Genomic DNA, 25,193 nt, shown 5'->3' with positions numbered 1-25,193 from the left:
TGTTAATGACCAGGAATAATGTTTTTGAGGAAACGATCTTCAATTAATCATTTCCTCTCATACTGATATAATTTATGGAAATGTAAGGAGGTTAATAAACCAGACATTGAGGGAGGGGAAAAAGAAAGTTAAATAAATTACTTCCTTTTGTAACAACAATGTTTCAAGATATTCATCAACTTGCTGGAAATATCACATAACTATAGGACTTTTATGGTATTTGATTCTTCTCCTATACCACAGAGGCTTTCAGGCATTGTGTTTCAACTCTCCACCTTAGCTCTTTGAAATGCTGGTATGGACTTAAGTGGCAACAGAACAGTAATCCTGAAGAGTAGATGAGGAGGAAGGGGTGGGTAGGCGGTTTAACACTGTGTTGATCTCATGGGGTTTCCTGACTTCTTGCCATTCTTTGCCTTTCTTTCCATTTTTCATGTTTGAAAAGTTTTTCACATTTTTAGCACTGTTGTGATATGCTTTATCAGGAAAATTATGTCTATTTAAAACCCTGTTTAAGGAGAAAACCTTTGTCCAGTTTTTTTAGCTCCCAACTGTGCCTTTCTCCTACTGGCCACGTTGTTTAGACAACACAGGCTGTTTGTTAGATAGCTGTGACAAAGGTAAAAGTAAAATTGAGCTCCTGACTTATGCTGATACAGAATTACATGTGACTTTCAATAAAGACTTTCAGCCCTGGGAGAGGATGGCCAAAGGGATGTGGAGCAGAATAAGAACTGGTGCTGCCCAGTTCTCATAAAACATCAAGTGGCCTATTAACACTAAACAAAAAGGAAATGGGTTTGCTTGCCCTCCTCCGCTGGATTGTGGACCTTTTAACCAAGTGAGTGGGGTGTTCTATTAAAAACTGAGTGAAACAACTTTTATGACATCTCTCATAAACCATATTCCCGTGAAGAATGTCAGTACAGCTGTGGGTCAGGAAGAGAGGGAGCAGTGAAGGCGTGAATTAGAAAACAAAAGACCACGAGAAAGGTAAACCAGCTGTAATAGAATATAGCCAAGGTGGTGAGGTGGATGGAGCACAGGTGAATTTGTGTTATTGAAACTGAAGAACTGAAGTATGTGAAGAGATTAACTGAATAAAGCTAGGAGTGATAAGATAAAGATTGGAAATGATAACTGATGGATCCAGATTTAACACTGTGAATGGCTGACTGATGTACTGAACTCTTCTGTTTCAAGTCAGATGCTCTACTTAAGGAACAAAATTCACATGGCTGAGCAGGCAGCCAGATATCCTCATGCAGAGAAAAGCTGTTTGATATCTGAACTGGGATCCACAACAGACAGCACATACAGGCCTTCAGCATTAGACAGTAGAAAATATCCCCTTTTATAGCCTGGGACACATATGTTACTGCTCCAGTGATGTGTTTCTGGGAAACAGTGATTTACAGACGCCCATAATAAAGAATGGAAACACAGGGATTTCACCCTAGGATGCATGCTCTGTCTCGATTCCTCAGTTCCCAGTCTCCCATCTTACACAACAGCAATCCAATAGTTTGGGTATTTGTATTAGAAGTAGGAATATCAAGTCAAATTTCTAAGCCTAAGTGAACTCTGGGTCCTCATCTCCAGCACCCTAAAAGGACAATTTAACCAGAAGATTACTCATTAGGGGGGGCTTGTAGTTCCACTTCATTATATTTTCCTGAACATGGCTTAGTTCAAGTGAATTATACAGGGTCAGAGCACATGTTACACTGTTCTTATTAGATCCAGGAGAGGCAGTTATCTAAATCATAAGTTTTGGTAAAAAGGACAAAACCAGGCATTTCTTGGGTAAAAGTCCTATGGCACGTAAGTAGCAGCATATTTTTAAGTACATGGAGAAGTTCACGCTGGAAAACTTAGGTATCTAGAATGTTCTTAGTATCTAAGAATCTAGTAATGAGTTTTATTAAAAAATGTGCAGTCTGGCACTGTTTCAAATTTCTGTTTCCTTGGATCTGGTCTATGACATTCTAATGTGTTAGAGAACACCATGGAAAGTGGGTGAAGTCCTCTTTACATTTCTTCACAGCTACAGAAAACACAATATGGGTGACAGACACACAATGAGAGAGGAAGCCTTTTAGAGAGTCTTCAATTTCCATTTCCATGATTTGAAGGAGCAGAAGGCAGGTCCAGAAATGTCTATGAATTTCATGAAATATTGAGCACATGGAGTGCAAGAAAGTAAGAGTGATGGAATAATCACAGGATCAGAGTGCATCTTTGGGACTGAGAAGCTGAAGAGACTGGATGGAAGAATGAAAGTCTAAGGAGTTCAGAAAAGCAGCTGGAGGAATTAGGAAATTATAGAAGTCATGAAGTTGGTAATGAAATTCAGCCCAAAATCCTGTCTGAAAGCAGTAATTCCCAAAATGAACCCAACAGCAGTATCAGTTTACTACTCTGATAAATATCCTTTAAGTACATAATTTGTGACATAACTGAAGAAGTATGAAAGGCTAAGTACTTATACCAAGATTGCTCTGCAGATGAATGAATCTCACAATACAGTTTAATTCAGAGCAATTCTTTGAACTTCCCCTGGGATAAATCATGTTAAAAAAAACCCACCTCTTCTTTAACAAGTTCTTCTTCAGAAAACCCCAAACTGTATTATTTCTTGATAGCTCTAGTATGTTACACTTTATGTAACATTCTCCTTTAGCTTCCACAAAGGTGAGCACACTTTTAGATTTAAACATTAATGTCTGGACAAAGAGTTGTACAGTGAAGGATCCTCAGCTGTCTCTAATGTTGCTGTGAAGTCATTTTATACTTTTTACATATTTGCACCAAAGAGCAGCTGAAAACACTACATTAACCTTATTAAAAATATTATTGCTTCAGACTGATTGCAAAGTTGGTTTCTGCAATGTCCTTAAAAGTTATACACTAACTTTTGTTAGTTCACATGGAGAATCAATTGGCACTTCCTGTAAATGAATCTGTAGAATGAAGTAGTAAAAGAAATTAATTTTGAGCTTTTTTTTGGTTATACACAAAACCAGTTCTTCATCTCTTGTACAGGGAACTATTGGTCACAAACAAGGAAAAAACTCAGCAAAAGTTGGCACAGGAAATTTATAGGTCATGAAGTCATCTGTGCTATGTATGATCATGTGTAAATGACAAGTAAATATAGATGTAATAGATTTACAACTCAAGTGATTTAGAGAAAATTTCTTTTAAGACCAATCTAAACCGTACATTAAGTATTATGACTGTGTATCCTTCAAGTCTAGGATCCAGAACTGCATTCCCTCACTATTTTTTGTAACTTACTGATCCTTCTAATGCTGTCTTTATCTTGTTTCATATTTGCTCTGCTCATTTTGGCAAAGCTGTACTAAAACTCATTTTGATCAGGTGTACCATATAACTTTGTCCAGACCTTGAGTTCTCATGACTGTATCAGTGAAAAAACTGCATTTTTGTATTACTGTGAAACTGGAATACTCTCTTCTCTTTGGACAAAAAGTACCTTTTTCAGACAAATATGTTTACCAAATACGGGAAGACATAAACCCAAAGTATTTTGAAATGCTTTTTGCATCTATGAAAATAAAGAACAGACCTACAGTTGTATAAAGCACAGCTAGCAAAGGTTATAGAGCATTAAAATAAGCAGACCTGTGGTAGTAGATCAGTTCATAGTTTTGCTCAGGAGTAAAATGTTCAGAGAGTAAAAACATAAAGCTAAGAAATGCTTCTGCTGGTATTAAAATCAGTGTTTAGTGCCTGGTGAAACTTTTCTATTCTGGAATTGAAAATCTCATTCCCAATATAAAGATGGTCTTATCTTCACTGTGTAAGTATTACCTGATATCACGCAATGGGAAATTTGTACCTTTCTAGTTGCAATTGACTAGTTCAAATCTAAACTAGTTGTACATTCATGAGTTCTCAAAATGTGACAACAACATACTGACCACAGTCTATTCACGCACTTTTGAAACTCCTTTTTCGCTCTGAGTAACTTGGCCTGAGTCTGACAATCAGAAGTAAAAAGAAAAGCCATAATAATGTCAGCTCTGAGTTTCAAATGATCGAAATGAAGATAGAGAAAACTACTATTGGTAGTGAATTATCGCTAACACAAAAGTAAAATTTAGGACTAGTTATAATTTTTGCTATTACATGGACTGGAAGGACAAGAGGATTTTGAGGTATCTCCATTTTCAATCACCTCCTTGTTTTTCCCAGTGGTTTAACCCTGACATTAGGTCAGTTGTGTAGAGCATGGTGCTAATAACATCACGGTTTACGGCCTGAGAATCCCTGTATGGGCCATTCAGTTAAGAGCTGGACTCGATGGGTCCTTTCAAACTCAGAATATTCTGTGTGAAAAGTTCCTGTAGATGTGCCACAATAATGAGGAATCACTTTTTTCCAGCAGAGGGAAGCATTGCCTAAGTATTCCCTTCTCTTTCAGCAAAATGGACATTTTTAATTTTCTGAGTGAAGGTCTTCTGAAAAGTTTGGCAACAAATCAGTAACTGTGAGAAGTTTGTCAGTCAAACAAGTCAGAAAAAGAAGCTGATCAATACACTGTGAAAATGAAACAGCTGACAAAAAAACAAACCAAAATACATCTAAGAAAACCCATGCTGAAAGCACATGGGGATATGCCTGCTGCAAGAATATCCCGATCTTCAGAGCTTTCAGCGTGACACTTACAACAAAGGTCACTCCATCTTTTGCCAAGATAGTTACAAACATATTTGGTTTGTAATTTGATTTTGCTATTATCATCTTATGCAAACTATGTACAGCAACATGGACATATTTCTTGATGTCATAAGGAAAATACAATTCTTTTCTGATATAATATGCCTAACGTGATGGCATGGTATTATCAGGGAAGAGAAGCAGGAAAATTAAAATGCTTAAAGTGTTTATTAGAGGAAAAAAGAAAAAAAAAAACAAACCCAAATACACTTCAGTGTCTGATGCAGGCCATTGTAAGCTATCTAAATTGGGATAATGATGTATTATATTCATCTTTTGCAGATGTTCCAGACAATTGTCACCAACAAATCATTCACATGCTTCCTATCCTACTCTGTGCAGTCTGTAAATTACATACAAATGAGCTGCACTCGAGTGGTGCCCATAACTCACTGTGATGCTGCAGGTCGGAGCAGTGGGTGAGCGGGTCCCCGTTTCGGATGTCTTGTCGTCTGGTGCGCCTGCAAAGATCACATTTGAAATCTGTTAGTGCCCTTCCCAGTGCTCAACAGCAACAAATGGAACATTTGTATAATTACAGAGGCCACAAGTGCACCTAAACAACACTAGGAAGGAAATCATATTCTTACTACTACATTCTGTGCATTATCATTTTGTAGGCTCAGGCTTTATTCTTACAGGTGAAGTCTTCAGAAACTGGTAAATACACTCCTCTTGCACTGAGATACTAAATAAATAAATAATGTTCAATGCTAATTATTAGGATTAAATAAATACCAAATAAAGTAAAATATGAAGTTTATTTTAACTGTGTGGGCAATACCGGTCATAGATAAATGCATTACTTGATTCACAGATAAAGACACTGCTGAAGCATTAGAATATATACCGTAGGGTTTAACATGCTTCAAAAGTACTCATTTGTGCAAGTTCAGAATACTCTGAGTATTGCAGCATCTTTTGGATAGATGAAATGTTAAGATGGGTGCCTTTGAAAGAATGGTAAAGTGCTGTATTTTCTACAAGATTTAAATTAAAAAGCATAGATCATTTCAGCTACCATGGGTTTCACCGAAACATTTCTGATAAAACCTTTAACAAAACTGTTCTAAATTGTCTTCAGAAAAAACAAAATAAAAACTCAAAAAGAAAGATTTTGAAATGCCATTTTTTTTTTTATATTCTTTTGTAGCTTGAGTGTGAATTCTACCTTTGATTGAATGTCTTTTTAACTCAGTATATTCTTCTCCCCGTTTGAATTCTACTGGCTCTTTTGAAAAACATGTTGATCTGTGCTAAAAAATGTTGTATTTCATTGAAGAGAGCTTTTTAATACAGTTTTGTTTTGCATGTGTTTTTCTGTCTTTGTCTGCTCCTAGTTTTGTTTAAATAGCTGTGACACAAAATTCAGCCAAAGAAAAGCGCTTCATATGAAAAAGAAAGAAAAAAAAGAACCAGGCAAACAAGGATGTGTTTCAAGTGTGAGTACTTTACTTTAGGAATCTGAGAAAGCCTGAGGGCTTGCAAAATTAGAGGAGAACAAAGAGGATTAGGCTGCTGAACAATGCTGTGATTTCAGATTATGGTATCCAGCAACGGATATGCAAAAGTCAAGTAGCCTTGTAAAAAGCCTTGTTGGTCCCTCCCTTGTGACAGCAGCCCACAGTTTTAAAAGCCATTGTTCTGCAGCAGAGACCCCGGTCTCTTCTCCACACCAGCCCTCTTTGCAGGCTCTCACTAACAGCCCAGCATCAGCTCATACCAAGAGTTCTCACAGAGGTACAACTGCACAGCTGAGTCCTCTTGCCCGAAAGGTTTTAACCATACTCTTTTCCACTGGAAGCTACTGATACGTTAAACCTGGAACTATTTTTGTGAAGTACAGCAAAAGCTTTCTTTTTTGGAAAAAAAAAAGTTAGATAAACATTTTAATATATTTTCTGAATAAAAACTTCTTTAAAATTATGAGTTAGGACATCCTAGAACACTTTAGTAGAGAAGGAATCTTCTGCTGAATGATACGTGATTAAAAAATGTATGAATCATAATTTCCAATATCTTCATATTACTCATTACCAATGACAAAATCACACCCAAGATATAAGGAGCCATAAAATTTTGCTACCCCTTCCTAAATTTTAGAACAGCATATTTATAGATGCAATTTGTAAAAAGGAAATCTGTGGAAAGACTCATATTACTGTCAATGGAGATGGAATGAAATGTTTAGTTGGGATTTCAGGAAAATGTTGCACGTATCACCATTGTATCAACACAATGATTTATGAAATATGAACCAGAACACATCTGCACAGGGTAAAGTGAAGTGGTCACACTACAGGAGCTCTGAACTGTCATTTAGATTTGTAAAATGCACAAAGAAAGAAAAGCAAATAAAATGACGGCTTATAAAATCCCAGTAAAAAAAAAAAAAAAAAAAAAAGAAAAAAAAAAAAAGAAACAAACAAAACCCAAACTCTAAACCCAACTATGAATAAAACGTCTGTACAATTGCCTCAGGAATCCATTTTCCCAATATTTCTGGAGACTAAAATGACAAGAATTTATTATTAGGAAAATGTTGACATTCAAAGTGTTTGCAGCAATGCTGATTTTGTCATCAATGCATTCCAAGCTGGCTTGAGGCAATGGGTACAGCAGGTACCAGGTGAACAGAGGATCCTCTCTCCCAGTAACACAGACCTCTACTCTGCTGCTGCCGCCAAGGAAAAACTGGGGGCAAGTGGCAGAGACAGCAGCTTTTTCTTATGCATTTTTCAGGCCCCAGCTTCCCAGCACTAACTTTTTCTTTCACAGTGGCTTTCAGAAAAGTAAATTCTGCATCCCAAGTTTTTCCTGTAGCTGTGCAACCCCGTAACCCCCACTTCTTGATCCCTGTAAGAAGAGGTCCCAGTCACTTTACCCCTGATGGCAACGTGAGCTCCATCTGCAGCAGTAAGTTGAAGAGATAAGAAAAAGACAAAGAGCCCTATTTCTAACACCAGTGTAAGCAGAGGAATGATGTGCTCTATGGATCTTGAGATTGGCTGGGTGTAGGAATGTGTGCTAGGAATGCTGAGAAAAGATGAGGTTCAGGGATAGAGAGTAGCAGAAAACAGTGATTCAGTGACTCCTGATCTTACTGTCTCCTTGAGCTCAGAGGCAATACTCAACCATATTGATTTCTAATACTAAAGAACTTTTCAGAACAAATCAATCTTTCAGACTCTCCTTGAAAACCTCATTGTTCCCTCTCCTCTCCTTCCTCTTACAGAGAAACTGCCATGCTACCAGCAAAAATAAGAATTTAGCCCATGTAGCTGAGAAAATTTGACTGGCTCTTCTCTTGGGATGGGTTCTTTATTTTCTAAAGAATTTCACAAAAAGCTTTTCTCTGATTAACCTCGTTTCCTGGTGCCAAAATAGAACCTGATGTTCCATGAGTAGCTTTTGTCATCAGTATTTGTTTAGGATACACTGTAATGCAAACCTCAAAATTTTAATTCCCTCCATCTGAAATGTCTGTGACAACTTCTCACCCTTTACCACATTTCGTCTCCCTCAAGGACCAATCGAAACCTGGAATTTGGCATTCTGACACTCTCAACTAAGTATCTGCTATAATTAATTTCATGTATATAATCTCTTATGCTTATAACCCTTGGATTCTTTGTTTCTTCATATGCGCAAGATGTCTGGCATATTCAATTTAATGTGAACACTGTTTTATCATTTTACTCAATTTATCAAGGGAATCTTAAACTACACCAATGTCTGCTTCTATTTGCAAATGTTTACCTGTTCAGTTATTCCTAATTTCTACTTCAATAGCTAGGAGCTCTTCAGTAACTAACTTGTATACTTTTAGAGAAGGAGTTTCAAAGATAAGGGGAAGCAAAGAAATAAGCACTCTAAACCTTCAGATCAGGCAACTAGACTTGTAAATTTTTAATAAAACTGTTATTTTTGATTTGGGGAGTCAGTTTTCCACCAACGTTTGCATTGCAAAGCCTTTAGCATCAGTGCAGAGGGACTGTGGAACAGTGGTTGTTCTGATCCAGCAGCACCTGGACACACATCAGCACATGCAGGTTATACTTTTGAATAATAACAATAATGTTATATATCACTAAAAAAGATAAGTTTCTATCAGCATCCAAATGTTTTAGAAGTATTTCTTTTGAATCAGAATTCATGAAAATGCAGGATAATTTAATTTACAAGTAGTGATTTTCTTTGATTTTGAGCTCCCTCATTATGTTAGAGAAAATGAATTTTATTTTTTTTTTGCTATTTACCAATTAATATAAAGTTAGGAGCTAATTTCAGAGACAACTCTTGTCTGAATGTTTTCTTACAGGAGCCCTTTAAGCCAGCCCAAGAAGTAGCAGTGGTCACTTTAAATCAACCAAGACTTCATATTGCATGTAGCTCCCACAATGATGTTTTCTTTGGAAGAGAAAGGACTCCAGTTAACCAGACCCTAAAAAATTCTCCAAAGCCCTCTGGTCATATTGAGACCATCAGTTAAAACAAATAGCAAACCATGCAGACATGCAGAACTGTCCCTACCTCTTGGCAGTGGGGAAGTAACGTGAGCAGGAGGAGCCATCCCAGGCACAGTAAGGGTCCCTTGCAAGGCAACACTCAGCACAAGCTTTTCCATACACATCACAGCGGTGCAAAGGAAGCTGTGAAACTCCAGTGGCTGAGCCAATGTAGAGCTGTTGCTGTTGTAAAAATTAAAAAAAAAAAAGTTCAAAAAATATTGCAAATTACAATTTTCTTTTTCTAGGAAAGCATAATCATCTGTTAGGATCATTTAAAATACAATAAAGGATCATGATCCTGATGTATGCTAAAGGAATGAGAACAGAATTGTCCCCAGGGTAAAAAAAATCAATTAGGAAAAACTTTATTTTTTCATGAAGCCCTTGGTGGGTTCCCTAAACAGAAAGAAAATTAAAGTACTCTTCAATTTTTTCCTTTTGTATTCAGATCCTCACACTGGGAAAACATCCAAAGTCAGTGACAGAATGCAACAGAGAACATGCTTTTGAATTTGAACAAAAAGAAAACCAACACCAAAAAGAAAATACATTTCCTAAGCATTACCTCAATTTATATATGTGAGGGGGAAACACGAAGTAAATTATTTCAGACTGATGCTATGATATTTCAGTTTGGAAGTGGTGCTATGCATGCACTTCTTTGCATGCCTGGTAATTCCAATGTTTTGTACTCTTTTCTATAAGTCATGATTTAACTGGAACATATCTTTAATGAGGGGAGAGGTTTTGTTTTGTTTTGGATAAAAACCAGTGCTGAGTAGAAGATGCAGTTCAAATGCAGAAGTAAATAAAAAAACATGCATGCAAAATGAAATACAGCCTTGCATGGCATCACAATAGAATATCTTGTCTCTCTCAATTTCCTCTCTGATATCAAATTCATGTGGTCCACCAGGGAAGCTGGCCCCAGAGGGATATGAGAAAACTGAACTTCTGATCCCATGTGAAAGCCCAGAGAGATATTTCAGATTAGGAAAAATTCACAAAGAAAACAAGTATTAGTGACATGCAAAACTAGGGGAACACTAAATAAATAGGTACACAAAAATTCAAGGGTATAATCCTTCTGGTTTGGAAACACTGACATTTTGCTATCAAACCTTGCCACTCAGCACCCACAGTGGACCAATGAATATTGTCTTCAAGGTCCTGCTCCAAGTAGTCCCGTGAAAAAAATACAAATTTGTTTTCATTTTTCTTTCTTTGAAAACATAAAGGTGGTGTGAAAAAATAGGATTTCAAGAAATGTTATCAAAATTCTTCATCTCCTGCGTTGCAATGTCCCAGAGGCACCATTTTCAGGGAATTCAGGGATGGAAGATGGCAGTGGTCACCTACCAACTAGACATAATGAGCACCGGATAACAGGAGATAGCAACACCAAAAACACTCATAAGAGGTGTTGTGTTAACTTCCTTCAGAGACAGCAGCTTGGCAGTTTATACAGCCATATTAATTGTAACAGAAACATCCCCTGCATTTATATAAACACCAGTATTTTCTCAAGGAAAATATGACAAGGAAAGCCCCCAAAGGAAAATTCACTGGCAGAATGAAAACCAAACCCTTTCTAAGCAGCTGCTTCCATCTATTATAGTTTCATAGCTGGGTTGTAAACCCACATTCTCCAGGCAAAAATCTCTGACCACATAGGGCTTTACACAAAGCCTGAACTGTACAAACCCGTCCCAGTCAGTGTTGTAGGCTTGAGAAGAAAGGACAGGCAACAGACTTGGTGAGCTGCTTCTCTCCAACTGAAGGGACTTAATCAAATACCCACCTTAGGGCTACATCCTCCAGTAAAAAGAGCAGCAATTCAAATCTTAGGTGACCTAACTGCTTCTCAAGGGAAGCCTCTTCTCTTTACTGATTATGGAGGCAGCACAGGTCAAATTAGAGCTTCAGTTAAGTATCTTAAATGTCCAGATGGTATTGATCTGAGTCCTGTGTAATTGGGGCATTAATATCTGTATAAGCATGTAGGAACGTGTGGTGCAACTAATATAAAAATCAACCTAGAGAATGCACATGGGAAAATAAAGAATGGTGTAATGGTTTCCTATGTACCTCTGTAACCAATTTTATTTTGCAAAAATACCCTCCCTGATTTCTAATAAATGTCTTTAGAATTAAAGAATGACCAGAAACCCAAGAAAAGAAAAAAATGAGGCCAAAATAGGGTTACTTAAAAACTATATTCCTTGTAGATAAGCTCATAGTTCAGCCAGTGAACTGCAGCATATGTTTCAGGTGCTGCACAGCCTTAAGGCTGCTGCCTTGTTTGCTGCTCTTCTGATCATGGTTTTAGACTCCAGCTGGTGATCATTATTCTGGACACTAACAATATAAAAAATCCAGGCAGTATGAAATTCAGAAAATAGAAAGAAAATTATTTGCATCAATGGTCTGACCTTACTTTGCCATACCACAGTCAAACTGCCTTTTTAGCCATCTCTTCCAAGACATTATTAATTTAATGAATGAAATTGTCAGATGAAACCAGAGAGTCAAAAAATGAAAAAAGTTGTCCTCTAAAAATTCTTGTACAAGTATCAGAACTCAAGAAAAACTGAAGAAACTAATATTTTAAGCAATCCAGTGGTTTCTGTTGGCCCCACAGTGCTGCCCAAAACAGCAGCCTTTCCTAAGAAAAAGTTAGAAAAAGGGATAACAGAATGTGGAAAATGTAATGCATAAGAGGAAGAACTTCAGCAGAATTTTTAAGGAACTTTAGGGAGCATGAGATTCAAGAACCATTTGGTTAATTGAATGTCTTGAGAAGTAATGCAGAATAGTTCAGCATGCTGTTTAAGTGATATATCCATTTTGAGCTTGTCCTTTCTATATGCTCACTATGGACAGAAATGTTGATCTCTGAATAAAATTCAGCATTTGGTACTATAAAAGGAGTCACTAAGATTTTTCGGAAGGTGTCTGCCTTGCCTTTGCTTGAAAATCTTATACAAGAGAAACAAAGCTCTTTGTAGCAATTCACCAGACAAGGACTTGCTTAGCCAAGAATCTTCTTGTCCTTTTCCCACGTCACCAGAAATCCAACAGCTTTTTGAAGGAGCATCACAAAGCTGACCCTGAGAAAAAGGTGAGAGGTTGCTCTGCAAAAAGTCACCTTTGACTGAAACCCAGGCTGGACTTTTTGGCCTGCTTCCATGTTTGTGAGGGAAAAATTATGGAGCTTCACCTGGCAGGCTCAAAGCCAAGAGGTACCATGTGTACCAGAGAGCTGTGAGCTGAGGCAGCTGCAGGGGGTTGCAGTGGCTCAAGGATGCTCTGAAGGTTTGTGTCTATTGCTAACAAAGCATGAACTGTTTAAGTGATAAGGTTACACAAGCCTAGGGCTCTGAACACAATCAGGAGGAATGTGTAGCTTCAGTGAGAAAATATAGACACAATTCCTGTGAGTTAAAGACAGCAGAGTGGAAAAAGAATGTATTAAGGATTAGTCTTGCACATAAAAGCTAAATTTACTCATAAGCCACTCTTGCTCAAGGGCCAAAGGCAGTCTCAGAGAGAGAGAGAGACAGGAGCTTTAGAGCTTAATATAATTTAAAACCTAATCTAAGTTCTGCTCCTGAAGAATTTGTAGATTTTGGTCTTTAGAAAGAGTAATTTGTAACATAACATATTGGTATGATGGCAAAAGAGGTAGCTTTGAACAACCAGAGTAGTAAAACATTTAGAAATAAGGAGAAACTCCCTGTACCATGTTTTTATAATTGGATGAAAGATTTGTTAGTGAAAAAACAAAATGAAGTGATTATTTTTAAGGCATTCAATAGAACAAGCTGGTTTTACTATTTACATTTCATGCTCTGGCTTTCCACAATGCATAGAATTATCGTGCTGTTTACATGAAAACCACCCTGCTTATCAGAACACAATGAGTAAAGTGTTTGAGTTATAGAACTACAGTATTTTTAAATCATAAATGTAAAATGGAAACATGTTGCCATATACTTATTTCATACATACTGCCAAAAGCTTGTCATAGTGTATCATGATTCTGTCATTTTTAGCCTGAGGCTGGTTGATTTTTCATGAGTTTTACTCTGCCTGAATAACTTGTGGTTTATGCTCTTTTTTAGCTTCAGACAATTTTAGCAGTGTAAATTTGTTTTCAGAAAACTCAGGGAAAATTGTAATCTCTCCTGAATAACTAAAGATGCTTTGGAGGAAAAGCTGTATGAAAATGCATGGTCAATTTTCAAATATGACTGGCTGCTTTAAGGGAACGTACTTATAAAAATAATCCAAATCAGAGCATTTTGGTATGATGTGGACATATATACAACTTGACAGGTCTGTTTTTAAATATCCCAGTATTCAATAGTATCTTTCTCTTTGTCCTGCCATTTTTGCTGATTTAGGTGGTAAACTGTTAGAACAGTGTCCCCCCCAAACATTTTCTGTCAAATACATGAATGCTTTCAGACAACTTTCCTAAAGACAGTGAATTCAGAGTTAAATATGCAGCATTTCAAATATAATATTGGCCTCTGTCCATTACAGAATGAATTTAACTTCTGTTTAATAATGTATAGAGTGAGGTAGAATTAACTAAATTTCACTTATAATGTGCACAATTTTTAGTGCACCTAGTCCTAAAAGTAACGCCAAATCTCCTCTTTCCTGACAATGACATGAACAAAAAAGAAGTTCCCTATATTTACCAAATTAGCTTCCAGAAGAGCACATATATGAAAAAGAAAAAAAAAAAAGAAAAAGTTAAATTTGACACTACATTTTATGTCTCAGACTCCTGAGACAGGAAATGACAGTGGCTGGGATCCATCCACCTAATTCCAGGCAAAACTGGAAGATAGGCCCCTAATACTCACTTCATTCCTGGACTGCAAACCAATGTTCTTTGCACAACCACATAATTTATCAACTGCTTCACAAATTTGCTTAGAAATGCAGGAATCACCTTTACAGTGTCAGACAAAACTTCACCTCTATCCATCAAGAAGTCCCGTTCATTTTAGTTATGGTCTCGTTTTATAGTACGTATTTTTTTCTCTAGGCAGCTTGCTATTTGTGTACTCAACAGAAAATAGGAAATATAAATTTTATCTTAACCACATCACTGAACCAGAAGGCCATGGAAAATTTGGACTGCATCAGATCTGTTCATCTTTTGTTAAAGCCGAATGACACAATGGAATGGACATAGGACAGAAAGACAGGAGGATGTCTCATTTCCATCCTTTGCTTCCACCATCTGCATTTTGTACCAGACTACTGTACAGTGACTAGAACTAGTCCCATTAAAGAAAGTCACCAAGTTCGGCCACTTCTTTTGAACAGTCTCTCTGTCATGGAAACATTCTATAATGTGGACTTTTAAATGTTTTTTTTCTAGAGATCCACCAGACAGCTGGTTAGTTTGCATTTAGTTTCCACCTTACCAGTAAGTAACACAAACTAGGCTTTTCCTTTCCCCATTGTACGCCACATTTTCCTGAGAAACTACTGCTGTTTATGTAAAGAGATGGGATGCTGCTGCTGCAATTAATATGTCTCTGCTGACTGCCAAGTTACTGTCTCTAGATGACAGAGACCAATAAATATTTGAAAGGTATTTAACATTTGTGCACATATTACCTGCTTTGTGGAAATCTTCATTGCTGAAATAACCGTGGGCTCCTAGGGAGAAATAGAGTTAAAATTTAAAATGAGCTATGAACATAAAAATTCTGGTACAATACTATTTGCATAAGGTAAAACCCCTGAAATTAAACTAGAAACTCCCTAGCAATAGTCCTTGTCATTTGCAGTGGAATAATTTCTAGCTGTAAAGGAATTAGAATGCATGTATGTATCTGGGTGTGCCTTGGATTACTATGTTGATTGTAGATATTTAATTTTCCATTATGAAGAGAGTTTAATTGTGATCACTTTGTCACTAGTTCCACATCTTGAATTTTTTATCAACACTTAATACTAAAATTGCATTTCAAGAACTTCCCAGGTAATATAAAAATAATTATGGCTATATGAAAATTCATAGATAGTATTTATTAAAGGTAATAACACTGAAATAAGCAACTCATTTTAAGTATATCGAGGTAAAAACCCCATTCCTGTGAAATTTTATTCACAGGAGAATTAGAAGAACAAGTTTTAATCCCAAGTATAATCTTTTTAACTGCTCCACACTATTCACTTATAAAGAAGTTACATGCATTTTCAGAACATGCAAACAAAATGAGCAAGAGGTTCTTTGCACTCTGGAATATCCATCATTTAATCAACTGTTACAACTTCTAGGTCCAGGTTCTTGGATGGATTTTAATTTTAAAAGCGGCATAATTAGACAGTGCGCAACTCAATTTTGCATGAAATTTATTCCATCTAGAAATCTGCTATTGATCATACTTTTGATCATCATACTTTTGGTTGTGTACATTAATAAAGTGTTTATTAAGCTTTTATACTTGTATAGTTTTCAACTCGCTTATCCTGAGAGAATTTCATATGGGTCAGTGGATGGTAAGCATGGACTCACCCTTATAGAGGGGTTAATAGACCTTATATTAGAAATCATCAATTAAATGTAACATTTGAATGAAAATTGAACTCATTAGTTTGTTTGCTCAGCTGTTCAGAGAAATATTGCACAAATGGGGTTTAAAGAGGCATTTGTTATCAATGTAACAGATATGAAAGACTTTCAGCTCTGTGGAATTTTAAATGAAAAGCATTGTACTCAGCACATTGCAGATTAACATCAAAATGCATTGTTCATGATGCACATATACTCTTTACAACTAAAGTAAACTTACATTTGAATGAGGTACTTGTAAAATCTGTTCGAAATTCCCTACTGAAAGATTAATATATTATACACACAAATTCTGCTAATTCCACTGAAATACATTAATGCCCTCTTTAAGGCTTAAATACATGTCTAAAGAGATAGTTGAGCTTTCAAGTAAATCAGAACACCCAAATACCTTCATGCAATGAAAAAATACACATGTAAAGAAAAATCTAAAATTTGAATTTGCCATTAACTGTTCTACTTCTGCAAGACCTTTCTGAAGTAAAATTAATTCAATTTATTTTCCTTCTTTCACTTTTATATTCTTCTGATCTCCTTTAGCTTGGCACTTCTACCTGTTTCAGGGAAGAGATTCTTACATTACAAACAATTTCCAAATTGCCCTGTGTTCATGTAATGACTTTTGCATGTATAAAAAGGAAAAAAAAACTTGTCTTGTTTTCTTCTCATACTTTCTATGTTAAGAAAGAAAAAAAAAAGCACCCTAGATTTCTGTCCTCAAAAAACCCCACGGATTGCAAGAACAGGGACACATGTTTTTCAGTAGTATCTTGCACTCAGAACAGAGGTTTCTGAGCAAGATTGGTACCAGTAACAGCAGTAATGCCCACAAGAAGCTCTGTTCAGCTAGATGGCTGACAGAGACAAGATTGTCTCTGCTCAGAAAAAAAAAAAGGTGAAGGGGTGGCAATGGAATTTGATAAGGACATGGCAGCAGGGCCAGGGCATGGTCCCTGTCAGCACAAGAGGCTCCTGGAGCGTGCCAGCAGCATCTTCACACTGTCACACCAAGCCTGTGCTCCCAGTCAGGGATCACCCCCAGCTGCCTGGAGATGGGAAGTGGTGCCATAAAACGGCACTGACAGAAGGAATAACGCGGGGAATGTAAATGATTCCTTGTTGTGTACAAAACACGAGACATCCCTGGGTTCTGTCTGGGAAGTGTTTGAAAAGTTTATTCAGCCCTGCCTTGCAGGGCTGCCTATGGGATGCTGTATTTTTTAAGTGGCTCAAACAGGAAAAATGGAGAAGATTGATTTCACCAAAAAGTATTAGAGTTAGGGGGTGTTTATGGTGCCTTGTGTCAAACCATGAAAATGAGACCCCAAAGTGACCTTTGAAAATAGAAACACTTTGCTCCTCAGATTATTAAGCATAAGAAATCTGGGCAGATCATTGTTTTACCTAAAGCATCTTCCTAGTTACAATATGCTGATAGTCTGAATAGTTTTGAGAATTGATGCAATTATAAATTTGCATATTGCATATCACTGTGGGAGAAAACAGGCATTGTTTCCAGACCCACACAGGTAGATATTTAACTCCAGCATGCAACAGCTCTAAGATTCAGAAATACTAATTTACTTTTTAAACCATGGAACAAGAGCCCAGAATGCCATTTCTTTTATCATTAACGTCCAGCTCACACTGAAAGTTTCAAGGTTTATTTTGACTGGGGTCTCTAAATGACAAGCTAATTAGAGGGGTATGCCAGGCTATTCCTTGGCTAGACTGCAAGAAGTTGAGCTTGCAGCTGTCCACAGAGAAATCTACAACCTGACACTTGAAATTTAGCTGCACTTACCCTAAAGACTGTCATTTCTTCCAGCAAGACTTCCTCTAATTCGTGCCAAGTCTCCTTAGGAATTGAAACCACTTTAAGAACTGTTCCAATATCTTGAAAAGAAGGAAAAAAAAAGCGTTTTCAGGTGCTTAAGATGAATACTTCTGCTTTGTAGCAGCCAGAATTTCTTGTAGTATATAATTATTTCACATATAAAGACTATGAAGCTACATATCTCTCAGCACTCATTCAAAACAACTGCTATTTAAAATAACCTCAGAAAACAACGAATTTCAGTAGAACATTTAAGTATTTGAATTATCAAAATGCAACAAAAAAAAATACATACTATTACAGTTATTAAGGAATAGACAGGACTGAAATGATGAAGCTGTTAGGTCTCTTAAGTACCTGCGATCTTCCCTGTGTCAAACAAAGTACCTAAGATGTATAAGCCCCTTAAGGCATCTCTATTTCTCTGTGTGTAAGATGCTGGTTCTTCACTGAGGGGTGAAAAGCATACAATTTGTGCCTTTGGTTTAGAAATAGGTGTGTGCCAGCATTTTAGTATTATATCAAATTACATTTTTTGAGCTTTCCAACAAGTCTTGAAATTAACAAGGCCAGCACTGGAAATTCCAGAGCCACAGCCTTTGGCTTTGTGAACATGGTTGAGACTAAAGACCATCTCTGTTATTCAGCTTCTGCATCTGTAATTTATTTCTTTGTTTCTACGAGCACAATTTTCAGGAAACAACAAAAACACAAAGAACTATTTCTGGGTTGGCACACATCACTGCAGACTCTCTGAAATGGAAACAATCTGTATAAGACTTTTCTTTTTAACCAGCCAAGTGTAGTGCCATGTAAATGTATCACAGGTAGAATAACTATGTCCCTAAGGACTCCTCTTCATGTTGCACATCCCACTACTTTAATGGTTTAGGAAAACACAAGGCATTTTAAGTGGATAAAATTCTCAAATAGCTATAAAGGTTGACATTCTTAAAACAAGAATTTAACCATCCATTACACAAAAGCATATATATATATATATACATTTTATAAGTATATATAGTTTGTGGGTGTTTGCTGAAATTTCTGAATAAAAAGATGACAACTCTACTTCTATATCTAAAATGCACATAAAGCTGAGACAAAGAAATCACATGCATTAGAAATGTTTTTATAGGGCAACTGACTTAAAAGCTATTGAATCAAAAAGAAAATACTAGTACTTAACTTCTTTACATGGTTTTGTATTTAAGTATTCTAGAAAACCTGGAATATCCTGTAGAACTGAGATTTTTAATTTTTTCCATCTCCTTCCCTTTAAGCAGATGTTGGTTTCTAGATACATATTTTTGGAATTTTAGAAAGATGCAATTTCTTTTCCCCTGGAATATGTACATCACTGTTTTCTTTCATTAGCCACAAATGAATATATTCTTTTAAAAATATAAAGCATTAGTTATTTCTTAAAACAACAACAAAGCAAAGCACATCTTTCTTTTTATTTAGGCATCTAAATAAAAATGTTCAAATTAACCTACTAAAATATACTAGATAAGTGAGTTTGTATTGGTTTTCATTATGATCACTGCAACTGATTGACTATATTTAGAACAAGAAATATTGAGAATGTTTCAGAACACATGCAATATAAACTTTAAAATAATAAGAAAAAATCCACATTTCTACTATTCTAATTCAGAATAACAGAAAATCTAACAGTAGTTGTATTTGTAATTTAATTGATGAGTTAATTTCCTTAATTATCCTGATAATATGATGACTGTGGTTTTGAGGAAAATACATTTTTAGGGGTGAAGAACAGGGTACTCTGACAGTGTAGCGAAGTGTCACAACTCTATTCTGTGCTGGCCTAGGACTGTCCTCAGTCACAAACCATTAAATGCCATATCCTAGAAATAAAGGGAGATTTTTCATAAAACAGACTGAGTGGGCATTGAGCAGACACAAGTTTCCCATAATGTTGTTTCAACAAAAGGTCAGACTTTTAAGTGGCTCCTGCAACAATTACAATTGCCTGATCTCAAGAAAGCCTCTGAGGTCAAAGATACACTGAGTTAATCACTGTGGAGACTCTGGTCAAGCCACAGGTACCAAAGTGGAGCTTTATCTGACTTCTACATCAAGTTTTAGAGTAGTATTTCAAACAATTTCACACAAACAGAATCAGGCGCCTCCTTTAGGATCAATAGGCTCTGCTTAGTAAGATAAGGTTACTGTTATTAATTGGCTTTACTGACAGAGGCACTTTAACTGTGCCAAAGGATGCCAAACATTAGACCATCAGGATATGCATGAAATCCTGTTTTTTCTGATTACTTTCAAGCACACTGATAGGATTTTATTTTCATTGTGAAACACACTGGTACAATCAGAGTGGGAAAGAAACTGCTCAGCTCAAGGTTTCCCCACAGGAACGGAAAATGTGACCACACTGGATGGCTATTAATTATGTTGTGTTCAATTATCATCAGTTATTCAATGAAAAGGAAAAAAAAAAGTATTTCTTTAACATACTTCAGTTCAGCAGCACATGGGAATACTGTAGATTGCTCTAACAGCAATGGGAAAATACAGAGAAATATTATCTAATCTGATGGGACAGACCTGCAGAGAAAAACCCAGTCACACCCCCGGGAGCACAATTCTGGCTTTGTCATAGGTTCAGATCACCAAGTGGGAAAATGGACTGTGACCAGAGTCCCTAATCTGCTTCCCAGTTAGTTCTTTGCTTGGGAAGAAGTAATTCATGCTGATTGTGTATCTGCTTGTGATTCCTCTGACTCTGAGCAGCTGGCTCAGGGCAGCTCTTTGGCAGAAGGTAGGCAGAGCCTCAGTGCTGCCTCTTTGCCTTCCCCCCTCCATGTGAAAGACACCTTTTCCTGATTCTGAAAACCACAATAAGGACAGTGAGCTCAGAGGAACATGAAGCAGCTTCTGTGCTCCAGCTCCAGGCATGGGTGTTGTAATGCCTGTTCTTGTCCCAGGAGGGTATGACCTCCTGCTGGAAGAAAAATGGTTTCTACAGGCAAAAGTAGTATTTCAAAAAATAAAGACACTCTGCACTTAGAAAGACGGGATTTTAGTGCTGAAATATCTTTTGGCAAGTGCAAGTAATAATGTTTCAACACTTTTCTTATAGTCTGTGGGCAGGGCTATCACCAGCATTGGATGGAATCCTGAGCATTTACTCCACACCTGAATATTAGTGGTTTACGAAAATCCTAAACTCAGAGGTAAAAATTATCATTTAGGTTCTTTTTGAGGGAGATCTTGCCTGACTGATTTACCTAAGAACTTCCAGACATAATAACTAAATAACCAGTGTATGCAATGATAACTACCTAGAAGCTGTAGCTCAGTTTCAAGCAAATCTTCCTGCACTGCCTGAAACAGATAGAAACTTCTGTCTTACTTTCCATCTTACTCTAACAGCAGTCTTGAGGAAAGTACAGTGAATTTCTGGAAGAACTTTTTGCTTTCCCTTGCAGAAACCAATGCATCTTTCTTAGCCCACAGGCCAAGAGTTGGAGAGTTAAATGCCACCTCTTTTTCTCAAGAAATATACTTAATAAGTTCCTTATGTTTGCTCAGCATCATACCATATATGTGACTAATTTATTTTTTGAGGGCCAAATCAGGTCATAGAGGACTTGTTGAAAGGCACCAAACTCTGTGAATTGTGGATGACACTGAAGTCTCTAATGTGTGATGGAAAATATATATGTAGTGTAAAATTATATGAAAATACTTGTCAGTGTTTTATGCAAGAACATACTGTAGCACTGGTATCTAATAACTCAGTTTACAGCTTTGAAGTGCTTTAACCCTTCCTGCGGAGCTGTGTTTTTTGCAGTTAATGTTCTGAATTGTTATGCTTGCACTGTGTTTGGTACACAAAGCTTCACCAGCTCTCAGTTTACTCATAATACATTTCAGGCATCAACATGAAAGAGTTCTTACATTTATTGCTTTGGAAATCTGAACCCAGGTTTAGAGTACCAGTACTGCATTTAAAGTATGTAAAAAGTTGGACTGTTATAAGACAGACACAGAAGTATTTTTTTGGTCCAACACCGAAAAGAAGCAGTAGGGACTCTTTCTAATTATTACCTTTCTAGAAAAAATGTCTTTTCTGAGTCCATATTTACACTTCTCTAAGACGCCTAAGCTGTATGATTCTGAAAATTCTTTGGAAAGGACATCATCTTTTTTTTTGAATACCAGCTCTTCTGAAAACACTACACTTGTGCCAGATATCTTCATCTTAAGTAAAATGATGCAACCTCTTGGTTGAAGGGCTGAGCATCTTAAGGCAATACTTGAAATACCTGAAAGGCACAAAGGACTTTTACCATACCTGGATATTTGCCTCATTCACGTTAATACTTTTTATGCTGCACTTCAAAATGGGTACCTCAAACCCCTCATTTTAATACTAAATTATAATTAATAAGGCAAGACATTTCTAATAAAAATCCCTAATAGCAGTAGTTGGAAAGAGGGTGGTTTGATCTTAATCCAGATGGCAAAGCTCCTAAAGAATTAAGCTGTGCAGGCTGTGGCCTGAACCTGTAACATTGGATGTTTGTAACAAAGACCTCCCCATGTGCATAGTTTTGAGTCCTGCCCCAAATTTTCACATGTTTACACTGTTCTTCAGTCAATGTTCTGTCTTCCAGAGTATGAATTTTTATCTGCTCTAGGTTTCCATCAATCCTGGAGGAGCATTGCAGTGTAGATGCAAGACCTCTCACCTGTGCCAATGAACATCACATCATACTGTCCATCTTCTGCATCTACCCGATCTACCACGATCTGTGTGAACTGGTAATCCACGTCTGTTTTGATCATGATGGGACGGTTGTTGATGGGGAATACTGGGTTGTACATGGCAGGATGGCTTCTGGCAAATGTGATAACTTCATCAGGAAGGTCCTTGGTGGAATCAAAACCTCCAAATGTTTTACTGGGACACTAGGAAAAAAAAAAAGAAATGTTTTACATTTTATTATTTATCATCCCATCTAGGACAGTCTGTAATTAAATATGTCAGGGAATCTAAGTGTTTTGTGGCAGACAGTGAAAGTTAATTCTGTCACTCATAGTCTCTATTTTTTAATTTATTTTGGATTTAAACCAATATGGTTAACAGTATGCAAATGATCCTCACACAACACTTTTCTTATTCCTTTTCAGTGCAAAAGGCTTTTAAGTCCAGTTGTGATTAGTATTAGTCTTTAATTGTCAGAAGGTAGAAATCCTGAAATATCTAAATATTTATTTAATTTAACATTTAATACAAGGCAAGCAATTCAATTTGATTATGTATACACAAAATTAATTAATTATGCTATTGTGAGAAATTATATTCACTTCCAAAAAATTTGAAAGGTTTATTAAAACCTTATCAAAAATACAACAGAAGACTGAATAGAGAAAATATTACGGCTCTGGGGGCAGAGGATCTTTGCCACCATGTGCTTATCCACACAGTGGATGTTGACCTTTTAACCCTTTAGCCCCTCCAAAAGTTCTGTCCATCCTTCTTTACTCTCCAGTGGTGGAGTTTACTTCCTTAAATCTTGATTGGAGGTCAGATGTTGCCATAGTAACAAGCCAACCCTCCCAAATGTCCTGAACCCAAGCCACCCACTGATAACAATGCAAGGTGGGGGTAAAACATAACTGTAAGTCTATAAAATTTCTCGTCACATATATACATAATATTTATCTCTTAATTGTGAGAGTCAATCATCTCATTACTCATCTGTCAAGCCATCATCTTTGTTTCAAAGTATTGTCTTCAGAAATTCACTGGAAATCCAAATTGCTATGTGAGGAACCAAATCCTTAAATCCTGGGACAATGCCCTGTTCTACTGACTTTTCAAACCCCTGCTTGTCTCAACAACTCTGTGTCCTCCATGTAGTCCTGATAATGTGGATCCTGTTACACTAAATCAAATCTAGTGAGTCATGTCTTAAATGTATCTTTTTTTTCTCCCCTCTGATTCTAAAGAAAGCCTTCTCTGAGTGTTACTCATTATACTGTACACATGAACTCTTAGGTGAGAGGAACTGCAGTAACTCCTGACTGTCCTGCACAGCTGGTGCAGGAACAGCTGGTGTCCCATTGGGATGAATCTGGTCCCATGATGTAAGACAGAAGAAAGTCACCTTTCCCCTGTATATACCCAGAGGTGGGCCAGACAGCTTTGCCTCTCATCTGTGAGAACCACAGGGCTCTACTTCTTACTTTTAGCTTATGTTCTCCCACTGTAAGCAGAAACAAGAGGCTGGAAAAGAAAGGAGAGGTAAGACCATGGTCTCGGTAGCCACAAAAGTATTCCTCCACTTTCAGCTATAACATATCCCACATCAGGACACTCTGTGGCTAATCAACACCACTTGCCCTCATCTCTTCTGTAGAATTGGTAAGTATTTAATGAACCTGTAACATTGACATAAGCATCAGCAGTACATTAGTACTGTTGAATGGGTGAAGGAAACGAGCCACAATGACACCAGGCCAAAGATACTTGTCAAAGATCTTGGTGACCCCAACTGCAGATCTGTTCAGATAACTCTTGAAGACATATAAAACACTGAATCCCAGCTGAAATTAATTATTTTCCAGTATTTGACCTTCAAATATAAACAACTGGTGTTAAAATGCCCGAGATAATCGGCCCTTTATATCCAGGTATAAAATAACTTCCAATTAAATTAAAAACCTAGCGGACAAGATCTTATTAAGCAAGAATCCAGACCTTGCAGGATGCTCAACAGAAAAAAATCGATTGTCTTTGCTATCACCTTGATCCAAATTATTAATAATTCAACAGAAATGAAATTTAAAAATCAATGTCAAAAAGAGTAGTTGCTGTACTCAGCAAAGGGACACTTCCAGCATGGACATATAAAGTGTAAATTGTTCCTTGTGGGCATATTTGTTAGTAAGCAAATTCCATATTTGTTAGTAAGCAAATTCTGTTTGGATGGAAGGTAAGAGAGGAGAGAAGAAGAATATATGATTAAGACATACGGAGCAGAGAAAGCAGAAAGCAAATTAGCTATCCATTTTATTTTTTCAAGATTTTTCAACCTTTTTCTTATTATTATATGTTGTTGCTCTTTTATACAAAAATATTATGAAGAGAAAATCAGATGGACTTTTCAGGATTATTGGCCAAACCATTCTCTGTCTCAAAAATAGTGTTTCAAATGTTACACGTAAATTTTAAGTTTGCTTTGCATCTCAATTAATATTCTAGCTACAGTTCAATACTAATTACTTGGACTAATTAGATAACAATTAATTAGATAATAGCTGTAAAGTACTCTATGCATAAAAATCACTACACAAGAACTAAGTATTGTTAATTGCAGCTGGGCAAACACTGTAAAAAATACTAAATGAACATTCATTTCAATTTTAGGCAAATTAATTTCAGCTGTGTTTCAACTGCTTGAATATTTACTTTCCAGCTCATTTTCTACCAAAGGATTTTACT

General features: G+C 36.7%; 1 protein-coding gene across 1 annotated transcript in view; it reads right to left on the bottom strand.

The window, feature by feature from the left end:
* Nucleotides 1-25,193, bottom strand: part of SEMA3A (semaphorin 3A) — a 165,050-nt gene that overhangs the window by 6,479 nt on the left and 133,378 nt on the right. The window contains exons 11-15 of the mRNA XM_014310026.2: nucleotides 22,435-22,654; nucleotides 17,666-17,757; nucleotides 14,901-14,942; nucleotides 9,280-9,437; nucleotides 5,140-5,207 (exon numbers count right to left, since the gene is read on the bottom strand). Of these exons, the coding sequence (XP_014165501.1) occupies nucleotides 5,140-5,207; nucleotides 9,280-9,437; nucleotides 14,901-14,942; nucleotides 17,666-17,757; nucleotides 22,435-22,654 (580 nt within the window). The remainder of the gene's footprint in view (nucleotides 1-5,139; nucleotides 5,208-9,279; nucleotides 9,438-14,900; nucleotides 14,943-17,665; nucleotides 17,758-22,434; nucleotides 22,655-25,193) is intronic.

Source organism: Geospiza fortis, unplaced genomic scaffold (assembly GCF_000277835.1).
Source record: "Geospiza fortis unplaced genomic scaffold, GeoFor_1.0 scaffold732, whole genome shotgun sequence".
Taxonomy (NCBI): Eukaryota; Metazoa; Chordata; class Aves; order Passeriformes; family Thraupidae; genus Geospiza; species Geospiza fortis.
This window is presented reverse-complemented; position numbering and strand designations above follow the sequence as displayed.